At 42.3% G+C, this 23,241-nt stretch overlaps 1 protein-coding gene across 1 annotated transcript in view; it reads right to left on the bottom strand.

Annotated features, from left to right (window-relative positions):
* The window catches only part of ABLIM2 (actin binding LIM protein family, member 2), a 116,875-nt gene extending 109,379 nt beyond the window's left edge, over positions 1-7,496 (bottom strand). Inside the window, exon 1 of the mRNA XM_009890525.1 lies at positions 7,481-7,496. Coding sequence (XP_009888827.1) covers positions 7,481-7,496 — 16 coding nt within the window. The remainder of the gene's footprint in view (positions 1-7,480) is intronic.
* Positions 7,497-23,241: the final 15,745 nt, after the last annotated feature.

The following is a 23,241-nucleotide window of genomic DNA, read 5'->3' as shown; positions in this document are numbered from 1 at the left end:
GAGTAGGAATCAGATTTGTTTCCCTTCAGGATTTAGTCACAGGATAATGTCACTGCTGTGTAACCCTTTGCTTTCATAAACATTAAAAAAAAAAAAAAGTAGTAATTTTTGGTATGAGACTGCTGAGAAACGATTAATAAATTTGTAAGAGGCTGGGTTAAACTCAGGCTGATCCAGACCTTTAGTTTCTATTCCTACAGCAATATCAGAGTTCCCATTTCAGAAAAATAAAAGGCTTCTGAAAAAAAAAAAAAAGAAAAAAAAAAGGAAAGAACCCTATAAACATTATTTTAATTAAAAAACAACAACAACACCACAACAGTAATTTCTGTACCTTACCATAGGTAGGGATGATATAGAGAAGCAGTGATGGTACTGTCACTACGAACACATATGATAAGAGATGACACCAAAATCAGTGAGTGTCATCCAGCTCTTGTTCTCTAATATCTGACCTTGCTGCTCTTCCTCCTCTACTCTCACCCTCATCTCCACCGCTGGAACTTGGTGGTGATACCTGAAAGGCCATTGCACATCCACCGACTTTAAGGAGTCAGTATTTCAATGAGATGGTGAGCCTCCCACCCAGTCTTCATGGGGAGTTTCTGCAAGTTTTGCCCAAAACGGCACTTTCTGCTCCTGTAAGTAAAGTGGGGTGTGGGGTTTTTTTTTCCCCAAGGAGATACATGAGATTGAGCTGCCCATAGCATTATTCACCATCCATTAGCATTCTGCCTCCTCTGCTAAAATTATGCATTCTGGGATTGTCAAAAAAGTCCCACTCAAGGCAATGTGAACTTTGGAGCTATTACTGAAGCCCTGGTTATAATCAAGTACATCTCTAACAAAAACAACACAGCACGACAGGCAATTAGAAGTTTACAGAAAGGCAGATGCTCAAATTTACACAGAGCAAATAGTGCCCATGGTTCAAGCTAATTGAGGGTCTGACATCCCTCAAAAGACAACGGAGGAAACTCTGAACTTTGCAATACTTAACTTTTGACATGAGAATTCCTCTTTACTGTAACCTGCCCAAAACAAACTACCCACCCTGAAAATAATCAACCCTGTAAGAAACAGAAACAGAGTACGTTCCCAAGATACTTAGTAGAGTAGCTGCTAAAAGTTTATAACTATGGATAAAGGTTTTCTCCCTCCAGAATTACTAACAAGAATCAAATTTGTAGCATTTAATTCATGGAAGACTTGACTTAAAAAAAAGAGCTGGCCACACCCAGAAAATTTTGGCCTAAAAAGTTGCATTTTAAATATAAAATTCTGATTGGAACAATTAAACATTTGCCTTTTGTGTGGGGACACACCGACGGCTGCGATCTCATGCCCTGGTGTGTCCCACGGGCAGGGCAGTAACCCAGCCGAGGAGTCCCAGCCGCAGCGCAGAGCGTCTGCTGGAGGGACCCAGGTGCGGTACCGGAGAGCCCCAAGGGAGTCCTCCACGCCAAACATATCCCCTTTACCCAAAGTGATAATATTGCCGCATTTCCAGAGCAAACTTCATTTTTCTGTCTGCTTCCTTGCACCTGGGAGCTCACTGATAAACCGACTGCAAAGCAGCAGCAAATCGAAAATTGTTACAACTTTGCTTTTTGAATGGTGGAAATTGTTGCAAACTGGCAATTGTTGCAGAAAACAAAGTTTTGCTTTCCACGATGAAGGTGGTGCTCAGTGTCCAGAGCTACAGAGCAGGGTGACTTCACCCATTCGCTTCTCTTCAGGTCTCTGGATCAAGGTTCAGAATTCGAGAAAGCCCAATAACTCCTCTATAAAATAGATCAAAGAGGAAAAGATGTAGTAGTTCTGTTGGAATTCTCCCGTTGAACTTGAAGGAACACAAATCATATTTAAAATAGGCATGGTAGACAGATGAATAATTATTTTGCTTTTCTCTCAGGTCAGAATTAAGCTACTCAGTATTTCAACAAAACCCTGGTGGGAATACAGTGCCTTTGGGCTCATTATAAAACTCTGCTTCTGAAGACAGTTTTAAATACTTATTCTTTCATCTAGCACAACAAAATGATGTAATTAATGATATATTAGTTTAAGTTTTAATATTTTAAAATATATTGCACTTTATGTAGAAATTGCAAGTGCTGACACAATTTTGAGAAACTAACTATATTAGTCAAAATTTTAACTAATATTTCAAATCATATTTAACGAAACCTGTTTAGATGGTAATTTTCAGGATTCTACTTGTATGCTTTTATGTATCAAAATCAGTCTTTGAAGCAGCAGAAGATATAATCAACATATTTAATGAGTGAAATAGTGAATTAATGATGAATGTAATGATCTGAAATTACTCATCAGATCATAACTAACTAAAGAGGTCATTAAAAATTAAATGCTCACATTATACCCTGATTTATAGAATTTAATGAAACTAGAAATTTCCTTCTTAACTTTAATTGACTTTTTTCTGAGCAGAAATACAAATGAATGCCTGATTCTCCAAATTTCCCTTTCTCCTGGACTGCATCCTGCTCTAGCAGAGGCACATCCAACAATCCTTAAACCCTAAAAAGATCTGACTGCACTTACTTTTTGACAAGGACAAAACCCGGCAAGAAACGAACTAGCAAACACTTTCCACAGCACTTCTTCGGTGTACAACACCTGTGTGCTGGGGACATCACTGCCAATAATCTTGCCAAATGTCCAGTGCTCACATATTTCTGATGTCAAGACTCAGCCTCTCTCCAACAGGCTACGCAATACACAATTCCGCAGTCCTGGATAAAGAAGGGCTTATTGGATTAGCAATGGTTACTTAAAAAAAACATCAAATAAGATGCGTTCCTCAGATTTGCTTCTATACTGCTTGCTCGAAACATACAGATTTGCTGCAAGTATCATGGGGAAGAGGGGACAGTGGTACCACTCATTATTAAAGCTGCATTACACACCTTATAGCAACTGTAAAGTGATGTTTTCAGTGTGGATATAACTTTGCCAAACTTCAACTGTTTACATAGACATTATTCACATTTGGTGTTCTCAAGCTCATTTTTCAGGGAAAATTTCACACAAACAGTTTAAGCTTTTTATAAAGGTGAAAAAGAGGATAGGATACAATACATTGTTTTTTTAATGTTAAAAAGGAAAGCATAGCACCATGTTTTTGGAAGTACTTGGAGTAAAGGCTGAAGCCTGACAGAGATGGACACTGTGACAGGTACACTAGATTCATGAAAATCCACAATATGTGGTCAAAAAAAAACCCCCATTTGAATAAGCACAGTTCCTTCGGCGTTGCTAGACTAAGTAGAATTAACAGCAGTGGGGAGTGGGATGAGGTGCCAGGGATGAGGACGAGGTTTGGCTGAGACAGGAGTGTTTTGGAAGCTGCACAAGACAAGCTGATGGCAGTGGCAGAAGGGAGAAGATTCGCGAGTCCCTGGTCACGCTCCGCTGCGGAGCCTGGGATGGAAAATGTCACCTTCTCTCAGCTGTGAGCAAACTGCTGAGGGAAATCAAACCCTTGGCAAAAGATCCCATCTAGGACCAGTCCACACAGAGGATGACAAACCCCTTTGCTATCAGGCTCTCCAACAGCCAAATGAAAGAAATCTCCACGGTAGATTACAGACCTGATGAAGAAACACATGGCCAGAAACAGCAGAATTCGAGACAGTCCTAATGCTTTTTCCAGTTTGGTGCATTTTGTTTTAACTTAGCATATAACCTGTAGAAGCCATTACTGAACTTAGAAATCAAGTACTGAAAAGTTAAGAAGTGTCATGCCTAAGAATATACATTCAATCTTGGATCAAACCTCAAATATGAAATCCAAAAATAAAGACTTTCATCTGCTTTCTTCAATATATGGACACAAATAAGGCTACATATCCCATTTACTCCACATTATTTAACCCTGTTCTGAAAAAACAGTTTATTAGATTTACTGCTGTTGGTGATTACAAAAGCCTGAAATGACAAAGGGCCAAATGACACAATTTAATATCAGAATCATAGAATCCTAGAATGGTTTAGGTTGGAAGGGACCTTCAAGATCATCTAGTTCCAACCCCCCTGCCATGGGCTGGGACATCTCCCACTAGACCAGGTTGCTCAAAGCCCCATCCAACCTGGTCTTGAACGATTCGAGGGATGGGGCATCCACAACTTCTCTGGGCAACCTGTTCCAGTGTCTCACCACCCTCCCAGTAAAGAATTTCTTCCTAATATCTAATCTAAATCTACCCTCTTCCAGTTTGAAACTGTTACCCCTCATCCTGTCACTACACTCCCTGATCAAGAGTCCCTCCCCATCTTTCCTGCAGGCCCCCTTCAGGCACTGGAAGGCTGCGATAAGGTCTGCCCAAAGAGGGAGGCTCTCCAGCCTGAACTACCCCAACTCTCTCAGCCTGTCTTTGTAGGAGAGGTGTTCCAGCCCTCTGATCATCTTCGTGGCCCTCCTCTGGACCCGCTTGAGCAGATCGATGTCCTTCTTATGCTGGGGGCCCCAGAGCTGAACTTTAGGTCTGACAGGTGTTCTCTGTTCTGTGGTATTTGATACGGACATTTCAAAGAGTACTGTGAACTAAACTAAGGTGCAATTTGAATGGATAGACAATGAATATTTATTTGAATAAATATTTTATTCCTAAAGAACAAGTTTTTGTAATCCCCAAAATACCGCTCAACAGGGAAAGTCCTAACTCCTCACCAAGGTTCCTGGATGGATAGTGCAGAACCAGAGCCCAAAGGCAACAGTAAAAGGAAAACCAAAGGGGTTGTGGGACATGTCCCCTCCCCTATTCTTCTTATGTTTTGTTTTGGGTTTTTTCATCCTGTTCTTGAGGTTGGGTTAAAAAAGTACAAGCCTTTCATTTCAGACTCAGACAAATAAAAGGTCATCTGCCTTCAAGAGCAACCCTCCATCAGAAGAAAAGCTATATCAGTTTTCTTTAGCAACTCAGCACTACTGGCTGTTCTATAAATTTACCAGGAACAACACTTCTTCATAACCCATTACATTTGCTTCATGAGATGGAAACATTTTGTTTGAGTAAAAAGACGTTATATCTAAAATTACCAATATCAGCTGTTTAGTTCATAAAAATGTTCCATTTTTTCAACAGACACAGGCCCCATTCCAACTCTGAACCAAAAATGCACAGCACTGATAACAGATACTATTCTGCATGAAGGAATTAGCAGAAAATTGTCTCTGTGTTGACACTGAAACCTTTCATCTATAGCTAAAGGCGGTGACTGAAAATCAAAATAAACAAATACGAGACCCAAATGCCATTTACTCACTAAGTATTTGAGAAACAGGACAGAAGTATTGATTGCTGAAATGCCGTATCAAGCGATTTGGGGAGGGTGTGGTTCACAGCAGCCCCGAGGGGAATTAAATTTGCAATCTTCTCAGAGCAGGATTAAAGGAGAAGCAGATGAGTGCAGCAGCACCCGACCGGAATTAGAGATTGGAGTTCAAGTTGGTTTTTTGCCAAACCCTCCCTGTGTCGCCTCAGTCAAAACACTCAGGGTTGGATTTAAAAACATCCAGATGAAAGCAAAGAAAACAAGCATTTAAGTGCCTCTAAATACTCCGTGAAGCGTTATTCTGAGTTTTTAAGTGCCCAAAGCTGGCCCCTGCTCCCTCCCCACCTTGTGTCTGTGCCTAAAATACAGTGACTGGGAGTACTTGAGTGCCGGTGTGGGGGGAAGGATAATATAACACAGTAATAAGTAAGACGGTAATACATGCGGTGTTCAGAGAACTACATGGGTGTGAGCTATAAATTTACTCCAGATAAGGGGTTTGGTGGTTGTTTTTTTTTTCCCTAAGAACTGGTGATTCATTATGGAGCTGTGTGGGGGCCTGAGGCCTCGGTGGTCCCTTCCACGGAAGGGATGAGAGAAAGGGCGATTGTGAAATGGGGACTCCACGAGGTTTCGCCATCCGTCCTTCCCACCACGCTCGGCAGCAGGGAAGAGCAATTCCCCAGCCCCGGTCCCGCTGGGCTCTGCGCCCCAGTGGTCCAGGCACCGGGGCAGGAGGGAGCACACGTGCCCAAACAGACAGGGGCCAAACCTGCAACTTCACGTGAAACATCTAGCAGCAACCTGTTTTACCGTATTGCTCAATTAGCAGCTTGTGTTAAAAGCCGTTCCCAGCATGTTTGCCTGCTTTATGGCGCCTTGTCATAATAACACGATACCTTTTCCTTCCCTACATCTCACAACAAAGCAGATGGTCGCAAGGATAAAGGGAAAGCTAAAGTTTTGCATTGAATGTCCACATTACATAGTCCCTCAGCCCTCCAGTTGGCCATACAGAGGGCCAAACTGGCCCCACACCAGCGCATACGAGCTCGCTTGCTTCCCCAAAGGGGGGATTTTGTGCACCGAGGGGGTCGAGCCGCTCCCCAAGAAACGCTCACCACTCTTCCCAAGACCTCCGCTGTGGCTCCTACGGCAAAGGGCTATTACTGCCTCTCTCTTCAGTTCCTATACCATAAGACAGGCAATTCAGCACATTCAGTAATATGTATGTCAATAGGTCTCTATTTAATCGAATCCATTCACCTAGCCCAAAAATATAAAATAACATGGCTCAAAAAGGACGTTTCTTTTTGAACTCCATACCTGCGTCTACTACTTATAAACAACAGCTTTTACCATGCCTTTCCCTTGGCAATACGGAAAGGATCGCACCCCTTCTCCAGCACTTCCTACGGATCATAATCAAACCAGAAACCTATAGCTGATGCAGCACAGCAGGCAGACAGCCCAACTGAAGCAACCTTTGCTTTTACTGGTAATTACAGAGTTCATGGGATCAGAGACAAAGGAGGGGTGTTATGCAGCAGAATGTGAATAAAGCCACGCATAAGAGATGCGGCACAGCACAAGTACTCAACGCACGAGAGCTCCAAATCTCACCATATGCTCAGTGCAAAATTCACGTCACGTAAACAAGCCCAGCATGAGCTAACCTGCTGCCCTCATTATTGTAATAAAATAGTTACCAAACCCAAAGGCAGTTAGTAAAAGTCTCTGCCGAATTTTAGGAACCGTTATCGCAGCAATGTGAAGGCTATTTTTGTATGGGTTTAGCAAGATTACAATGAGAAAGTACATAGGAAGAGCATTCCAGTATATCTGCATAAAGCAATGTGTTTGTTTTTTTCCATCACAAGCTAATCTAAAGTCTAAAGTCAATTCAAATTAAATAAAATGAGGAAACTTTTCAAACTGAGCTGTCAGCTAAGTGTCGGTATCATTATAATTTCCAAATAATCATTCATACAATTAAAAGAATAGGAAACATAATTTAAAATAAATGTTTAACCATCTTCCTCCACACTGCTGCGTTTCCATGTAAACACAGAATAATTATTCTCGTGGCAGTATCAGTGATTTAGTTACCGCAGCTCGGGATGAAAAACAAGCCATTTCAGGTCCAGGCTCTCCAAAATGTGGAGTCATCACACTTTACCTGTATCTTCCGGCATTCCCGCATTAATTCCCTTCGAGAGGGGAAATGCCACTGCTGCCGTGTGTCTGGCCGGCGCGAGCAGTTCCTCCGGCACGGCAGAGGAGCGGGAGCTGCGGCAGCGTGCCGTCACGGAGCGCTCCGACACCAACGCGCCCAGGGGTCAGATGACTCCTGCGGCACCCACGCACAGGCAGGAGGCGAGCCAACACCTCGCCAACGTGTAAAAATAGCGTCCTGCAGAAGCCTAAATATTGTCACGTCCACGGGGTGGGCCACCGCTGGCAGGGTCCCAGGGGGACCGGACACAGGACATGCCAGCGATGGCTGTTTTTGCACGGTGTGATGCCACCTTCCATAGCCACTGCAGGGTGGCGCCACGCACCTGGGGAAAAAAGGCTTCAAGAAGGAAAAGCTGCAAACTGCCTGGCCACAAAATTAAAAATTTGGGATGAGGTAGCTGGGAAAGCCCTCTAGCCGTCCCCCAGATCCAGTTGGTCCCTGTCCCCCTGGAGCAGGAGGGCACAGAACTGATTTCGGAAGGAGATGCTGAAAGCGTGTCTCTCTCCCAAAGGCAGTCAGTGAGATACCTGGCAGCCAAAAATCTCTCCCCTGATTGCTCACATGGAGTTGGACTGCCTATCACTGGAACAACAGCAATGTGCTGAGTTATTTAAAGCAATACTTGCTTGCCCAGTTATCATGTGAACACTCCACGAGGATCAAAATCTGTAGCTCTTACTTGCTTTGGACTAAATTTGTATGAAGGCAGCAACGTGTGCATTGGAAAGGAGCCTGATGGCTTGGAGAACTGGCGAAACCTGGAGTAAAGTGCTGGGATAGGAACAGGATTGCACCTCCCTTTTTCACGATATAGATTATTTTTTCCCCCCTGCAGGCTTCACAGAAGCCAAAACACTCTCCCTCCCCCTCCATTGCCCACCATCCTTTACCCAGTCATTGCCCACTTGGTTACAAATCAGCAAAGAAACAGCTTTTTCTCTCTTTTGACAAACAGAAACTAGTCAGGGGTGTAAATGTGCAAACAGGTCTCCACAGCTTCTGATGCTGCCGCGGGAGGGCTGTGAAAGCAACACAGCTTGTGTAGCACCATGCACAAAAAGCACAGTAATTTCACTCAGCTACACAGGTTGAAGAATATTTTGCACTGAATCAGATTAAAATCTATTGAACCAATCCAATCTGCACGTATGTTGAAGGCTGAGTCTCCACTGACCTCAACAGTCGATGCTGAATGATTCCGCAGAAAGTTCAATACCCACCAATCTCCATCAAAAAACAAGCAATTGTTTTAGAACTTGAAATATTGCTTTTTCCTTTTTTTGAAAAAGAAAAAAAGGCTTATTTGTGTAGAAGAAAGTGCAAATTTTATGGCTTAATGAAACTCTTATGCATTTTTTTAAGCTCTTAGCAGCTCACTATGGATGAATTCTTAAAAACATTATATAAATGGGTGGTTTATTCTTTTTTGAAAACAAAAACATCAATCCTTCAACAAATTTTATGGCTTAATGAAACTCTTACAAATTTTTTTAAGCTCTTAGCAGCTTACTATGGATGAATTCTTAAAAGCATTATATAAATGGGGGGTGGAAGCTCTTTATTCTTTTTTGAAAACAAAAAACATCAATCCTTCACAAGCATCTACATGTAATTGTTATCAAGTTTGAAAATGTTTCATGATGAGAAGCCAGAAAGCTGATAGTTCATAGACCTTACAGAAATGCCTATCAACTAAAGCAGAAATCAAGAATTCGCCTGAGTTTCAGGATGTTTCCCTTTGGTTTCTTATTTACAAAAAATATCTTTACATTTTGTAACAGATATGAAACAAACCATTGCTTTGTTTGTCCAGTATTGACCACTGGGGATGGAACGAGCATTTCTATAAGGACAGCTGAGGAGCTCTGACCGCAGAAACCCATATGGTGAGCACACCACTGTCCTAGGCCATGCCAGATGTGGTCCCAAACTTTAAATAGCCCCTGGTTGACATGGCCTGAGACCCAGACAGCAAATCTGAAGATCCCAGGTTCTGCATCCTGAATCAAAACTACGAATTATTCCATCTTTAAAACCCCTCATATATGCACTACCTCGCAGCAACTGACTTTTGGCGTTAAAACCTTATGGCAATATTTGATTTTGTTCAGCACTGCTGTGCCGACTGCGTGAGGCCAAATCCGTCCCCGCGCTCTTTTTGGATCACCATCAGCCGCCCTGGCTGAGCTCTCCAGATATTTGCAGGATTTGGCCTACTTAGTTTTTCCCAGTGGCTACTTCAGCTTGGCAGAAACACAGAAGGCACTTTGCTAAATAGCAATGCTCTGAAGGAATGTAAATTAATAGGCAGGAAAAGTGAAAGCGCTTTCACTCTCACACAGCTTTTCCCTCCGCTCGCCAGGCTTGCTCCTTTTCAAGGCTAAATGCTACATAACCCACATTTTGACGTTACACGCTCATAATGCAGTCGCCCAGTGTACTAATTGGTATTTACAGTCCCAGGTGTAATCCTTGAGCCTCCCCTGCGGTCCCACCGTGTGGCTACAGCGCAGGAGAAATGACGCTCCCAGAGCTCAGTGGGGTTTGATGGTGTCACTGTGAAACTCCAGCACCAGCCACGGGCTTGGCGGGCACGAAGCACAGGACCATTGCCCCTCATTAGTGAGACGGGCTGACTCGGGGGAGCGTGACAAGGGACAGCAGCGACAGCGGCGCAGCCAAAACAGCTCAGACACCACCCGCTGACACTCCTGCTGCAAATGATCCAGAAAGCAGTACAGCTTTAACCTGATTTCTCAAAGCAACACTAGCCCGACACCTGTAACTCCCCTGTTTTAAAAGCTGTCCTTGCTACAGAAAAGGATGAGGCACTTGGCTCCTCTTACAACTCCAAGTGAAGTTCTGGTAGCCACAGCCATGCCCTCGCCCACCCTCCGTTTCAGGTTTCCTCTCACCAAGGTCACGTTACCCTGGTCAACGCCTTCACTGATGTCTTTGCAAACAGCAGCCAGACAGCTTCACAACGAATTTAGGCCATGCCGAAATGGATTAGATGGCTGCAAACTCTTCATATATAGCCTACGGTACCACTGGTTGAAATGGCACTTTTAAAAGATTTTAGATCCATTCCTAATTAACTCATGGGTTTTTTCCTGTACTCGCTTCCCTCTTCCCAGTAAAAGCGAACATCAATGATGACTGAAGGGAACCGTATACAGTCTCACCCTGCTCCTTTCTCCCACGCTCACAGCATCTCACTGGACACATTTTGCACTTTTTCCAAAGCCGGGCTCTGAAAATGTTTAGAAACAATCACTTATTTTATTAAATATGAAAAAAACATAGATGTTCTTCTTCAATATAAAATATGAAGTACTTCCTAATCATGATTTTCTTAAAAATCGGAGCTAAAACACCACCAGAGATTCAGGGACTTTGCAATACATGTTACGTACCTGCTTGCATACAGCAATTCTCATGCTGCTCAGGGAACACATGTGGGCTTAACTTTCAGGTTGCCCTGTGTAGATTCAGGAGTTGGACCCTGTGATCCTTGTGGGTCCCTTCCCATTCAGGATCTTCTATGATTCTATGAATTTATGTCCTTGGACTTTAAGTCACTCACTAAGTTTCTAACCAACTGCATACATGACTTTAGTAGCAAATGGAGACTACAGAGTCCACTGTCAATACAGATTAAGAAATTGACTTTTCATAAACAATCTGTCATCAATGAATTTTACTTTGAAAATACAAGAAATTATTGTATTTCACAGATTTTTCACAGTATTGCTTTAAGGTATCTTTCCTTCTAAGTCGCAAAAACTGGCGGTAGGGCTGCTTCATCTTCTTTTTGACTTACAGTGTTTTCGATCCAGGGTAGTGTTTATTTGGACTTTCTATTGAGGATAATATGATCCCAAACAAACAAACAAATGCAATAAATTAAGTACATCTCTCTATGTAATGATGCAGATTTTGGCAATGCTTGATCATTAGGACAAAAACAAAATTAAAAAACAGATGTTTCCTTTTAACTATCATCATTTATTAATTGAACTGATGTATTCCTTAGTGGTTGTGTTCAAAAGCTGGCACTACTGCTGAACGCTCCTTGCCCTCAAACACTTATGATCCAAATAAAGAGGATGGACACAAGATAGAAGTGAAAACAAACAGTAAAAGGGTAAAGGTTTAATGAGACAGAGTTGCATAAATGATTCTACAACTAAACCCATGTTGTCCAACCTCTCTTGCGTCAATCCCAGCCCTGCTGGCAATGGCCTTGCAGAGTCACCCAACCATGCCCTCAGTGACCAGTCGCGCTCTACCAAAACCTCTCCTGCTCAGAAACAGCTGGAATTTAAACTTCTGGCTCTCAAACACCTCCATCCTCAAATCCACGCATGAGAAAACATTTCTTATCACCTGCCCAGCAATGAGCCATATACATGGACATCTTTAATTGAAACACACATGCAAGCAAGTCAGAGAAAAATAACAATTTGCGGGCTCTTGTAGTACAAGGCACTGAAGTATAAGACACCGACAACACTGCATATTTATGAAGCAGGAAAGCTTAAAATATGAGATGAGGCTGAGAATCCACTCTGAGCTCTGCACAACTGAGAGCAGGCAGCTGTGCTTGCTCCAGAGGTAACTGGGTCATGAGTCCTTCCCTGCTCCCTGCTATCTCTTGGGAATAAAGAGCTTCCTTCAGCCCTGAAATTCGTGATGACAGCCCTCATCTGCTGGCCAGCAAGTTGGATGAATGAAACCCACTCCCAGCTCCTTTCTACCAGGGGGGACCTTTCTACAGTGGACCTAGATCCAGACTGAAGGGTGTGTTATGCCCTTTTACTTCCCCAACTAGAATAAAAGCATCATCTAGTATTCTTCAGAAAATGCTACACATGAAATAGCAGAAATCAAACTAAAAGCCTGCAAAGCCTTTAGCAGTGATTGTATAATGGCAAAAAGGGGTATATCAAACCCATAAATAGAGGACTGAAAAAAAAAACCCAAAAAACTGTCTCATAATGAGCTGACAGAGTACTGGCACGTCCAGAAAGTGGTTTGCAAAGTGACACGGGTCAGAGTGTAAAGCGATACAGTCTGGTTAGCAGCAAAGTGACGAGAGCCACAGCGATAGTACTGCAGGTCACACACCTTCAGAAATGAACCTGCCGCATGGGGAATCCGCTGACCTTATGAAACTGATAGGGATGGCCGGTAACAAATGAAGTAGCCGTGAGGTAAGAAAAGACCTTCTTAAGTAGAGGTTATAGGCCGACGTGTGCCATTTAGTGCAGAAAAACTGCCATGTAATAAGGGTAAGGCAAGCAATTAACAAAAGGTATTAGTTTCTAAAAGGTCTGGCACTACAAGGGACTAATAAGAGAAAGGACTGGAGAGTGCGAGAGGGAAACTTAAACCCTCTGCTGAATACCTGGCGCTAAGCTGGGAAAGCAAACAGGATAATGGGATGTGTTGTATTAAGGGAAGGCATCCCACCTGCAATGGAAACGGTACTGTAACAAGAACTGCCGAGATAAAACCCAGAATCCGAGCCTGGCATTTTATGGGAGGGAAATTGAAGAAGCGGAACGAGGCAATAAATGTCAGTTGTTGTGGCCAAAAATTGTACGTAGTAGGCGTGGAAGTTAGAAAAGCTAATTTACATCCTTTAATACAGGAGGAATTAAACTACAATATTAATTTGACATTTAGGAGATCACAAATGGTGCAAGAAAGATGACAGGCATTGCAAAGACAACGAGGTAATTTTTGGGTGTTTCTTCTGGGAGTAAATTAATGCACAGAGCAGGTTTTTTAAGATGGATTTTTCTGTGTGGGCTGATGCCACATGCCCACAAAGAGAGAAAGAGATCACTAAATGTTAATTTAGTATTGTTTTACATACAAAATTACAATTTAAATGGTCTGATTTTTTAATCAATGGAAATTTTGAGTGCTCAAATGGAGAATAAACTGAAGTATCAACTAAGCAATCAGATAAAGGATCTTCATTGCTTCACTCTCCTCTGCAAAGTTCTACAGATGTTGCTGTAATTCTGCAATCTGCAATCATGAGGTACCTATTGTGCAAGATTATCAGATGATAATGTGGGTCGGGTGCTACTTGGAAAAATGATTCAACCTGCTCTCTCATGTGTTGTAATTAGAAACCAGAAATTTAACTTTGGAGGTGTCTTATAAAGAAAAAGCAATGAATGTACACAAAACCCCTGAAAAAATGGAAGACTTTGAGAATTAAGAGGGCTGGGACTAGTTCTAAAGAAAGACTCACGTGCTTGAAATGTCATACATGTTATGTCCAAAGCTGCCAGGCCAAAAACCCTCTTCTTAGCAGCCTTCTCACACCTGCTCCTCGGCACATTCAAAGGCAGAGCGAGCTGATTTTTCGCTTCCCATTTCCCAGCTGTCCCCGGAGAAAGGACTGAAGGCAAGAAAATGCCTTCGGCTTCCCCCCCTTTTCCATATGTAGTTGATGGTAAAGCAGCTATATGTGCTTGTTTGGAGCTTAAATCCTTTGCATGAATGTGGGGTACCAAGTGCTTTTACTCAGTGTCACCCAGCAGATCTGAGGATCTTCCATTTGAAGAGGTACCTTCCTTGCTTTCCAAGAAAATGGGACTACAGAGACCTTTTTGGGACCTCGACATATTTGTTGGAGGAAACAGAGAGACACTTTCCCTGGGGAGCCCAGGCTGCCTTGCTGCAGCTCAGCCCCTCTCCCACATGTGGCACCACCAGGACAGGCCAAAACCACCCATTAGGGCAATTCGAAAAAAAGCCGCAAAGTGAGTTTAACCCCAATAGATCCAATAGGGAACCACAGCTGCAAAGTTCACTTGTTCAGGGGGTCAAGCAGCTGCGAGTCTGACCCCATCCCCTGCACAGACAGCACTCTCACAGTTTTCAAAAGTGGGGAGAAAGACACAGAAATGAGGTCAGGACCCAGACTGCGAATCCCAAGCGCAAAGCCCCGAACAAGAAACCCGCCCCAGAGGGCAGAGGGGATTTCTGACACGTCCTCATCCTCAGCTCTCCACATCCCGTGCGCACGCGTCCGACTCCCAGTGCTTTTATCCTCGCATTTAGCCCACTGTGACTGTGCCAGAAAACATTTTTCTGCCTGCTCTCCAAATCCCATTCTCTATAAAGGGATGTAGCTGCAAAGCAGCAGGTCAGATCCAAAGCCTACTTAAATGCGTTCATTTTGGTTGATGGCCACTGAGGAATTTGTCAACAACGTGGAGTGCTGTTTTGAAAGTAAAGATCAAAAAGAAGTCATCACCGGAAATGTGGTACTGTTGGACTTCACCCTGTTCCCAGTGAAGCCCACCCTTCCACCCCTGATCTGGGTGGAAGACTTTCAACAGCATTAATTTCTGATTTCAGTTCAGCCAAGTTTTGATCTTAGCAATTTACTCAATCGCTACCAGAAAGTTCAGCCCTTCCCCTCTTTGCCTAAGGTTACAATTTCTCATCAGTAACATCTGAAATGAAATTACATCTCTAAGCTCACTTTAATACCAAGAAACAAAGCAGAAAGATTTTTTTTTTGTTGGAGCATATCTAAATTAAATTATAATCTTTACTGCTCAGTTCCAGCATAAGTAGCTCCAAAATTTTAAGGATCAATTAAAAAAAACACAAAACACTGGAGACTCTGTTACTGCTCTGTAGCTCCCTGATACTCACTTCTAGCAGCTCCAGCAGATACTCAAGCCATATTCCTCCCAGTCCCCTCATCTTTAGGGCACTAAGCTATAGACAGCTGCAACCCCAGATCAGAAACTGGCATTTTGGTGCAATTTCTCACCCTCCCAGGTCCATAGCACCGACCAGGCTGCACCCCTGCTCGCCATCACTCTTCACACTGCTATCTGCTCCATCTGTGTCATCGAATGGAGGAGGGGAACAAGCACATTCCCTGGCTCGGAAACGAGCAAATGTTTGGAACTGGGAAAAAACCAACTTAGATGGAATTTCCACAGCTCATTTCTCTTTCCATTCCCTGGTACAAACAGAATAATAATAACAATGCCTGCTTGTTATAGCAACACCAAAAAAGCAAAAGCAGGATAAAATCATGCAGAAAACAATAGTTCATTTTGCTAGCCAAGCCACAATGAATCACCTCCAGTCATTAATTAGATTATAATTTACTAACTTTCCACTAACGCTATATGAAATGGTGTTTCTAAAAGGATTACAAACAATAATTTAAGGACCTTTCCAAAGGTTCTTTCTTTTTTATGTTGCATTCTATGGCATACAAAAATGTCTTAGATAACTACTCTGAAACATAGAACTGAACTCCTGTTTTTATTTGCTCTACTTAATTTGGCATTAAGAAGGGTTTAGCCACTGTTTAATTGCAATCATACAGTTAACTTCAAATATATATATAGGTAATGACATTATACAAGTGCTGGTGCTAAAGTCACAGTACTTTAAATAGATGAAAATTAGTTAACTTTGGTGAAGTTGTCACAGCATAAGAATTTCTTCTTAGGTACAAAATCTAATTGTGCTTCACCCTCATCAGACACATCAGCTCATTGCCTCCCTTCTCACATGCAGGCTACACAATTTCTGCAATCAATTAACTTTCAACACCGCATTCATTGGAGAAATGTGTTATATTCGCACAAACACAACCCTGGAGCCCAGGGCCACTGTGCTGCTTCTTCCACAGTTCTGCAGCCAACATTTCTACTGTCGACAGAAACATTTTTGTATTATCTACACAACACACTTTTTAACTAAGTTTTGGGCTGCTTAATTTGCAACCTGTCACCTTAGTCAGACAGTGAATGAGTTTTATGTCAAACTGAATATTGTGGTCTGAAGCTTTATATTCACCTTTTGCAGATAGAAGGGGAAGAAGCAACATCATCTGATAAAACTGGGTCTTATTTATAAAAGAAAGATATTGCACACTATTTTTCCCAGGTAATGCAGAGAAATGCAATTCAGTGAAGGACAGGTGAAAACACAATGCCAAGTTCCACACTGGCCTCACTCCCCCCATCTCAACAAGGCTGAAACACAGACGAATTATGTTCATTGTGCCGAGGGAACAACAGTGGGATATGTGCACTGTGGGGGCAGGAGATGCTGGAGCCTGCTGGTCCCCATCCGGCCTCTGTACCCAGGTTGCTTTTGCACGGAAACCTTGATTCAGAGGAGGTGAGGGAAACCGGTGGCCAAGGTCTGGTCCCAGTGCTATGGAAGGGTAAGGCTGTGATGTGCACAAACAGGAGCTGCCACCGCCTTCACATTGCCTGTATTTACTTAGTCCAACTAACTGGAAAATAAGGAAGAAGAGCAGGCTCAGGGCAGACCTCATCACAGCATTGCAGTATTTAAAGAGTGGGTACAGAGAGGATGCAGGCTCTCTCTTCGTAAGGAGCCACATGGAGAAGACAAGGGACAATGGGTGCAAGTTGCACTGGGACAGATTTCATCTTGACATAAGAAAGAAATTTTTCAGTGAGAGCAATCATGCCCTGGAACAACCTCCTCGGCACGTGGTGGAGTCCCCATCACTGGAGATTTTCAAGATGCGATTGGAAAGGTTGCTAGATAATGTCATCTAGGCTCCCTTTCCCGTGAAAGGCTGGACAAGGTGATCTTTCGAGGTCCTTTCCAACCCCAGTTGTTCTAAGATTCTGTGAATAAATGCAGCCCTGCATGATGAAAAGTGTGATTCAGAAATTCGTTTCTGTTTACCAAGGGGGAAAACTGTAAAATATGGCTGGAGAAAAGCACCAAAGAATGCTTTTCAAGTCAAAACAAAAGAAAGCAAAAGAACCCGTTTTGAGGTACTTTCTTAATCTCAATTGGCTTTTAGTTTCACTGGGACTGAACCTGGTAAGTCCTCACATTCCCCGCAAAAAAAAAAAAACCAATTAATCTAAAATTGTAGCCAAAGCTACACCAGCTACCGTTGCAAAAGCATTAGAAAAACGTTTATTTTCCTCAAGCGAAGCCTTTATCTCTGGCCCTAACACAGAAAAGTGTAATGAGTCACTGCGACGCAGAGGTTGGCAGCCCCACCAGATATGGGTCACTCCTCCTCCATCCAAGGGAAGGAAACAGGGAGTTTTATCTGGCTGCAAGCTGCTCCAATTGCCAATAATCCTACTGATTCAAGTCTTTAATAACAACCTAAGACGACAATTACGTAGGATGCTATGCCTTGACCTATATCCCACTGAAGCAAGAGCCAGTCTGTCGGGCCATCATTGACACAGCTGTCCTGGCTCATGGACTCCGCCTGTGACACTGCCTACATATTTTACCGCATCCCCTTCTTGCTGTATGCATGGCTCTGAGGCTGTATCCACAGGTGTTCCCCCTTAACCACTTCAAGCTCCCTTCTGTTTTCCCACAAGGGATGATGGTTTTGGTCTATGCATTGATGACTGCTGTTTGGCCAGTTGGCATTACATAGAAGCAGGATAAAATATGCACAGCCAAATCTGGGGGACCATGGGACGCAAGGATGCCGCCTACACACAACCAGCAAGGATGCTGGGCACCAGTCCCCAATAAGCACACACCTCCCCCACCAAACCCACATACAATTTAGGAAGAGGACAGACCATGGCCATCAGGCGCTGGGCTTGGCCAGAGGACACTGCCTGGCAGATGACTCACTTGCAGCCAGCCCTGTTTATCCCTCAGTTCTCTCCATTTTCCTACAAATAGTCCTCCCTGACCCACCTTGATACCACCTTTCCCCACCTTCAATCCTTTTCACGGACATCTCCCTTCTCCTGAGCGCACAGCTTCTTCACGTTTTCCTTCCACCAGCGCTGGGGCTCCCCGTGGAGCAGGAGGAGGCAAGTCTGCCTTACTGTTTTGCAGGGCTGCAAAACATGGGAGCTCTTTTAACTCCTCCCCACTCAAAGGAGCATCAGGACAGAATGGGCATCGGGCTCTGCTCTAAAGTATCACACAAAAATATCGATTTTAATAAGAAGCCAAACTTCAGTTTAATGGGACACACAGAAAGAGCGAGGGATCCATGCTACCACAGCACATTTCCAGTGTTTACTTCTAAACCAGAATATAAGCGAAGGTAATTCTCCTCCCAGTTCAAATACTCATACAGTAAATGATGACTCAGACGGTAAATACCCTTTCTATGGCATCCCGTTTCTCTCTATCATTTAGAGTGACAGCCCTGCTCTCACTGAATTAAAAAAGGACAATTCTGCTTTGTTATGAATGAAATCAACATTCGCTCTAGTATGACTCGTTTTTCTGCACTGCTGAGCACTATTATTATCTGTACTTCAAAACCTTTTGTTTTTAATAGTGTTTCTGTAGGAACAGGCCTGAATTTCAAAAAGTTGTTTTGTTTTTCTGGGTAGTCTCTTAAAACATGGATGTGAACGCAGCACTAAGTGAGCTACCTAAGCAAAACATAGTCTAATAAAGTTAATCTGATCAAGCTGGAAGAAGTGAGTATCAATTTCATATTCAAAGCATGATATCCAACTCGGTGAAAAGACTGATGAGGTCCTCAGGGTATGAAAAATGATAGGATGCGATTGAATTATCTCAGCAATACAGTTTCTTAGATAAAAGCTAGAAAAAGGATACAGTAAGGGCTAACATTTTAAATAAGCAGAGAACTAGGAGCAATTCCTTAATGCAATCCAATGCTTAAATTTGTAATAATTTTAGCTACAACTCTCACTGAGGCTATGCAAAATGAGGTATCTTCTGGAAGTGCTTCTCTCCGCTGATTAACCAACTTGCTTACACAAGCCAGTGAGATGTTAGGTGCCAAAAGCATAAATCTCTAAATTAGCCACCGTGACTTGCAGAAACCCTTAATTTGACCGAGTTTCCAGACTTAGTCATTCTAACATTTTTCATGCTGTCCATCACAAGTCAGTCCATCTCTTTAAGCTACTCCACTAGTAATTCCTGTATCACTAAGCATTAGAAATTCCAGTGCTATCTCAATTTTAGTCCCTCTTCTAATACTGAGCTGAAATAGAGTTGAAAAGTCTGGTCTGAATTTCAGTCTGGAAGATGGGAATGACATGCACTTATGCCCCAAGCCGTGCAGCTTGATGACCCCCATCATCTCACAGTTTCACCATCTGACACCACGCTGACAGCCCAAGGCAGATGGGTTTTAACACCATGCTTTGTATCAGTGATTTCATAATGACAATGCTTTTAGGCAGTTTATATTTCCAAAGCCCTGTCTATGAGGAAGACTAACACAGCATCTTTTCCAATGGCAACATCAAAGGAACAAGGTTTTGATTCTTCACTCCATGAAAACATGAGCTTTATGCAAAGAGAGATTGGGTACTTCTGTCTTCCCTTATTTACTAGGATGGGAGTCATCTCACCTAACTCCAAGCATCCAAAAATTAGGATGGGGGGCATGGTGCACCCCACCACCCTCCTCCCCTCCCCTTGTGGAAGTCCCTGCTGCCACCTGGGGAAGGCAGGAGCAGCGGGGTGTCCTTTTACACGGCCTTGCTCCCTGGCCCAAATTTCCCAGCTGATCTCCAGAGGAGGTGAAGGCATCCAGAGATTAGCCCCCCGGGCACTGATGCCCAGACTAGGCAGGGATAGCGACAACAGCATGAGAAGGATGCTTTGCTTTTTGAGCACGCAGGAGTTACGGGTCCTCCGTCCGCCCCGCACAGCCAGCACAGAGTCTCCAGCAGGCACAGGGCTCCCCAGCAGCACTGCAGCGGTCACTGCCCGAAATCCTGCCCAGCCTCGGGAGACTCCCCCATGCCAGGGGCAAAAGTTAAAGTAGGTTCCCACTATCACAAGAGAGACAGAAACTTCCTGTCATGAAGTCCATCCCGCAGGGTGGCACAGGACGTCCTCTGGAAGTGCCTCCTTTCCACTCAAAGTTGGACTAGCTCTGGCTGGACACCTAACATTGAGCTATCTAAAGTCAGATGAGATACATCCAAATCTGAGTGCATAACTGCTCACTTTTTTTTCCTGTTCTTGTTTAAAATTTTTGTTGGGATTGTGAGTTTTTTATTTCCTATGCAAACTACGTCTGAACCTCCTAGATCTCACTGTCACTCAGCTGCCAGCTCTCCTGATTGCCCTCATCAACGCTGCTTGTGATTCCAGCGTGGGAGCCCTGTAAATGTGTGAAAATCTTATCCATCATTAAGAAAAGAAAAATATAGCTTTCTAACCCCCCCAAGTTATTTGAGAATTGTGTATAATCATTTTAAATAACTATAAGGGGTTTTGGAAGTTAGATTTTCTAAAAATTTGGTGGGGCTAATTAATACTGCAGTATCAAATTTTCAATCCATTACTTCGGCAATGCACGGTATCATTTTCTTCTTTTTTGTGCTATTGTCCCCTTTCAATTAGCTCTACATAATTATGAACTTTTAAATTTTGAATTGTCCCAATTAATGACTATGTAGTCTTTTTCTAGTCTCTTTGATTTTTTTTCTTCTGCAGACATGGATCCATTAAGTCTTTGATATTTTCAGATGTTCATACTAGTAGAACGTATACCAATATGAACATCAATAAAGCATGAAAAATATTAGTTCAGTATTTCAGCTGCATTGAAGTCAACTGAAATATTCCTATGTATGAAGTCAAAGACCTTCATAGATATTTATCTTGATGGGTTTGGTGGGTCACACCGCTAGCTCTTTGGAGGAAGGATCACAATCACTTTGTATGTCTATGCAATGTTTTTTTGTTTGTTTAAATGCTACTGCCAATAGCAATACAAGTTTAATCAGAAGAAAGTCAGTAATTTCCAAACCAAATCACTTACCCAGAGCATTGTATGTGAAACTACGCGCAAATACATTTTACTCAAAGCAAAAGATATCTGTAAGTGTTTAAGCATTGTTCTGGGGCAGGAATTAACAGTATGTGGCAGTATATAACAAAAATGAGACATCTTTAATCTCTAAGCTTTAAAATTAGGCAATGGAAGAAGAAAGTCTCTTTCTGGGTAAGTATTCTGACAACATTACAAACTCTCATTTCCAGATGCTGATTATGCAAGTTCAGGATATATCCAAATACATGTGCAAACTGTGTCTTTAATATAGACTCATATCAAAACTTTATAGATTAAGGGGAAAAGAAAGAAAGAAAGCAAGCAGCCTCTTTTAGAGGTAGGTCTGTGAAACAATAGAAAACCTCTGCATAAAAAAACCTGGGAACCGCTGGCAAACACAGGTACCGCCCTGAGGACAGAGAAGAACCACCAAGGGAAAGGAAAAACCTACCAATTACTAAATCCAATGGGAAGAGAAGAGCATCAGGTTCCCTGGAGTGGAGAAACAGCTGAAACAGGTGTTTCTGAATCAGGAGATTGCCTTCTGTTCTTTGGCCCTTCTATACACAACAAAAATTGCCTTTCTTCATGTTCTTTTCTTATGAAAATTTTTCAAGGAATACCTGCGTTTGTTGTCAATTCTTCCTCCTAACCAAAACAATAAAAAGTGCCCAAAATGATAGCTAACTAGTTGCAAAAAAAAAAAAAAAAAAAAAAAAAGCAATACTTTGTCATTCTATGACATGATTACTGTCTAGCATCTAAAAATCTAGTATTTTTTTGATAAAATATTCTTTGGTAAAGATGGGGTGATGGAGGTTTTCTATGCACATAGTAATAATATTATCTTATTAATAAATACACCACTAATACAGTGCCATTCAGTATGGCACCTGCAAAAGCAGAAAAATCCCTCCACCTCTATTCAAGAAAGTTTTTTGCTGTGCTTTACAATGTGCTTATTTTAAGCCTCCATTTAACTTTTTTCCCAATTGCAGGTCAAATCTGTCACCTAATTCACGCCATCAGTCCAATTACTGCCAGACTGCTAGCACCGTTATACCTATAAAGATGTAATCGACACTTATTTACACATTGATTAGGCCAATTCCAGTTGTGAGTTCCCCTTAGCAGCAGGGAGGGGTAAAGGAAAATTGCTGTAAATCATCTCTTTGCCCTCCAGAAGAGCAGCTACAGCACTATAACAGCAGTCCCCCAAGGGTCCTCCAGCAGAGTGACAGACTTCCCATTTCCCTATTTGGAAATAAGAATCATCAATTAATTAATTAATTTAATTATTAATAATTATCAGAAACCAGGAAAAGAAGGAAAATAAACTAATTATAATTAATCTGAAAGCTACTGAGACAGTTTTTCATTCATTCTGTATGTTCCCTTTTCAACCAGTGAGATTACATTTGTACAAAGTTAGCATTATAACAATCACTTTAAAGCATATTCTTCTAGTCACACAGTACGATTTAATTATTTTACTTAAAGCAGTGATCCAAAACCTTTCAAATACTCTCAGGCCTACCCAAAGGCTTTAATGCTTATATGCTAATCCTAAACTCCGCCATGTATCAATCCATTTATTAGTTGTACGATGAGGTATGGACTTAGTAGAAAATGCAATAAAATAAATTTTGCTTTTTAAAACTTGAAATTGCTCTGATCTTTAAAAAAGCTCCTTTTCTTCAATATCTTTTACAATCATTGTACAGATAGTTTGATACTAATGAGATTCTACCTCTCCTGTCTAAGAATACACTATATATTTTGCATGCACTCCACAAGAAAATAATGGTCGCAAGATTCGAATTTAAGTCAAGGCACTATCTTAAAACCGGCCTGGCTGTAGTAATGACATATTAAATTAAAAATTAAAAGC

This window comes from Charadrius vociferus, unplaced genomic scaffold (genome assembly GCF_000708025.1).
Source record: "Charadrius vociferus isolate BGI_N301 unplaced genomic scaffold, ASM70802v2 scaffold88, whole genome shotgun sequence".
NCBI lineage: Eukaryota > Metazoa > Chordata > Aves > Charadriiformes > Charadriidae > Charadrius > Charadrius vociferus.
The sequence above is the reverse complement of the archived record's forward strand: the minus strand, read 5'-3'. Positions and strand labels throughout refer to the sequence as shown.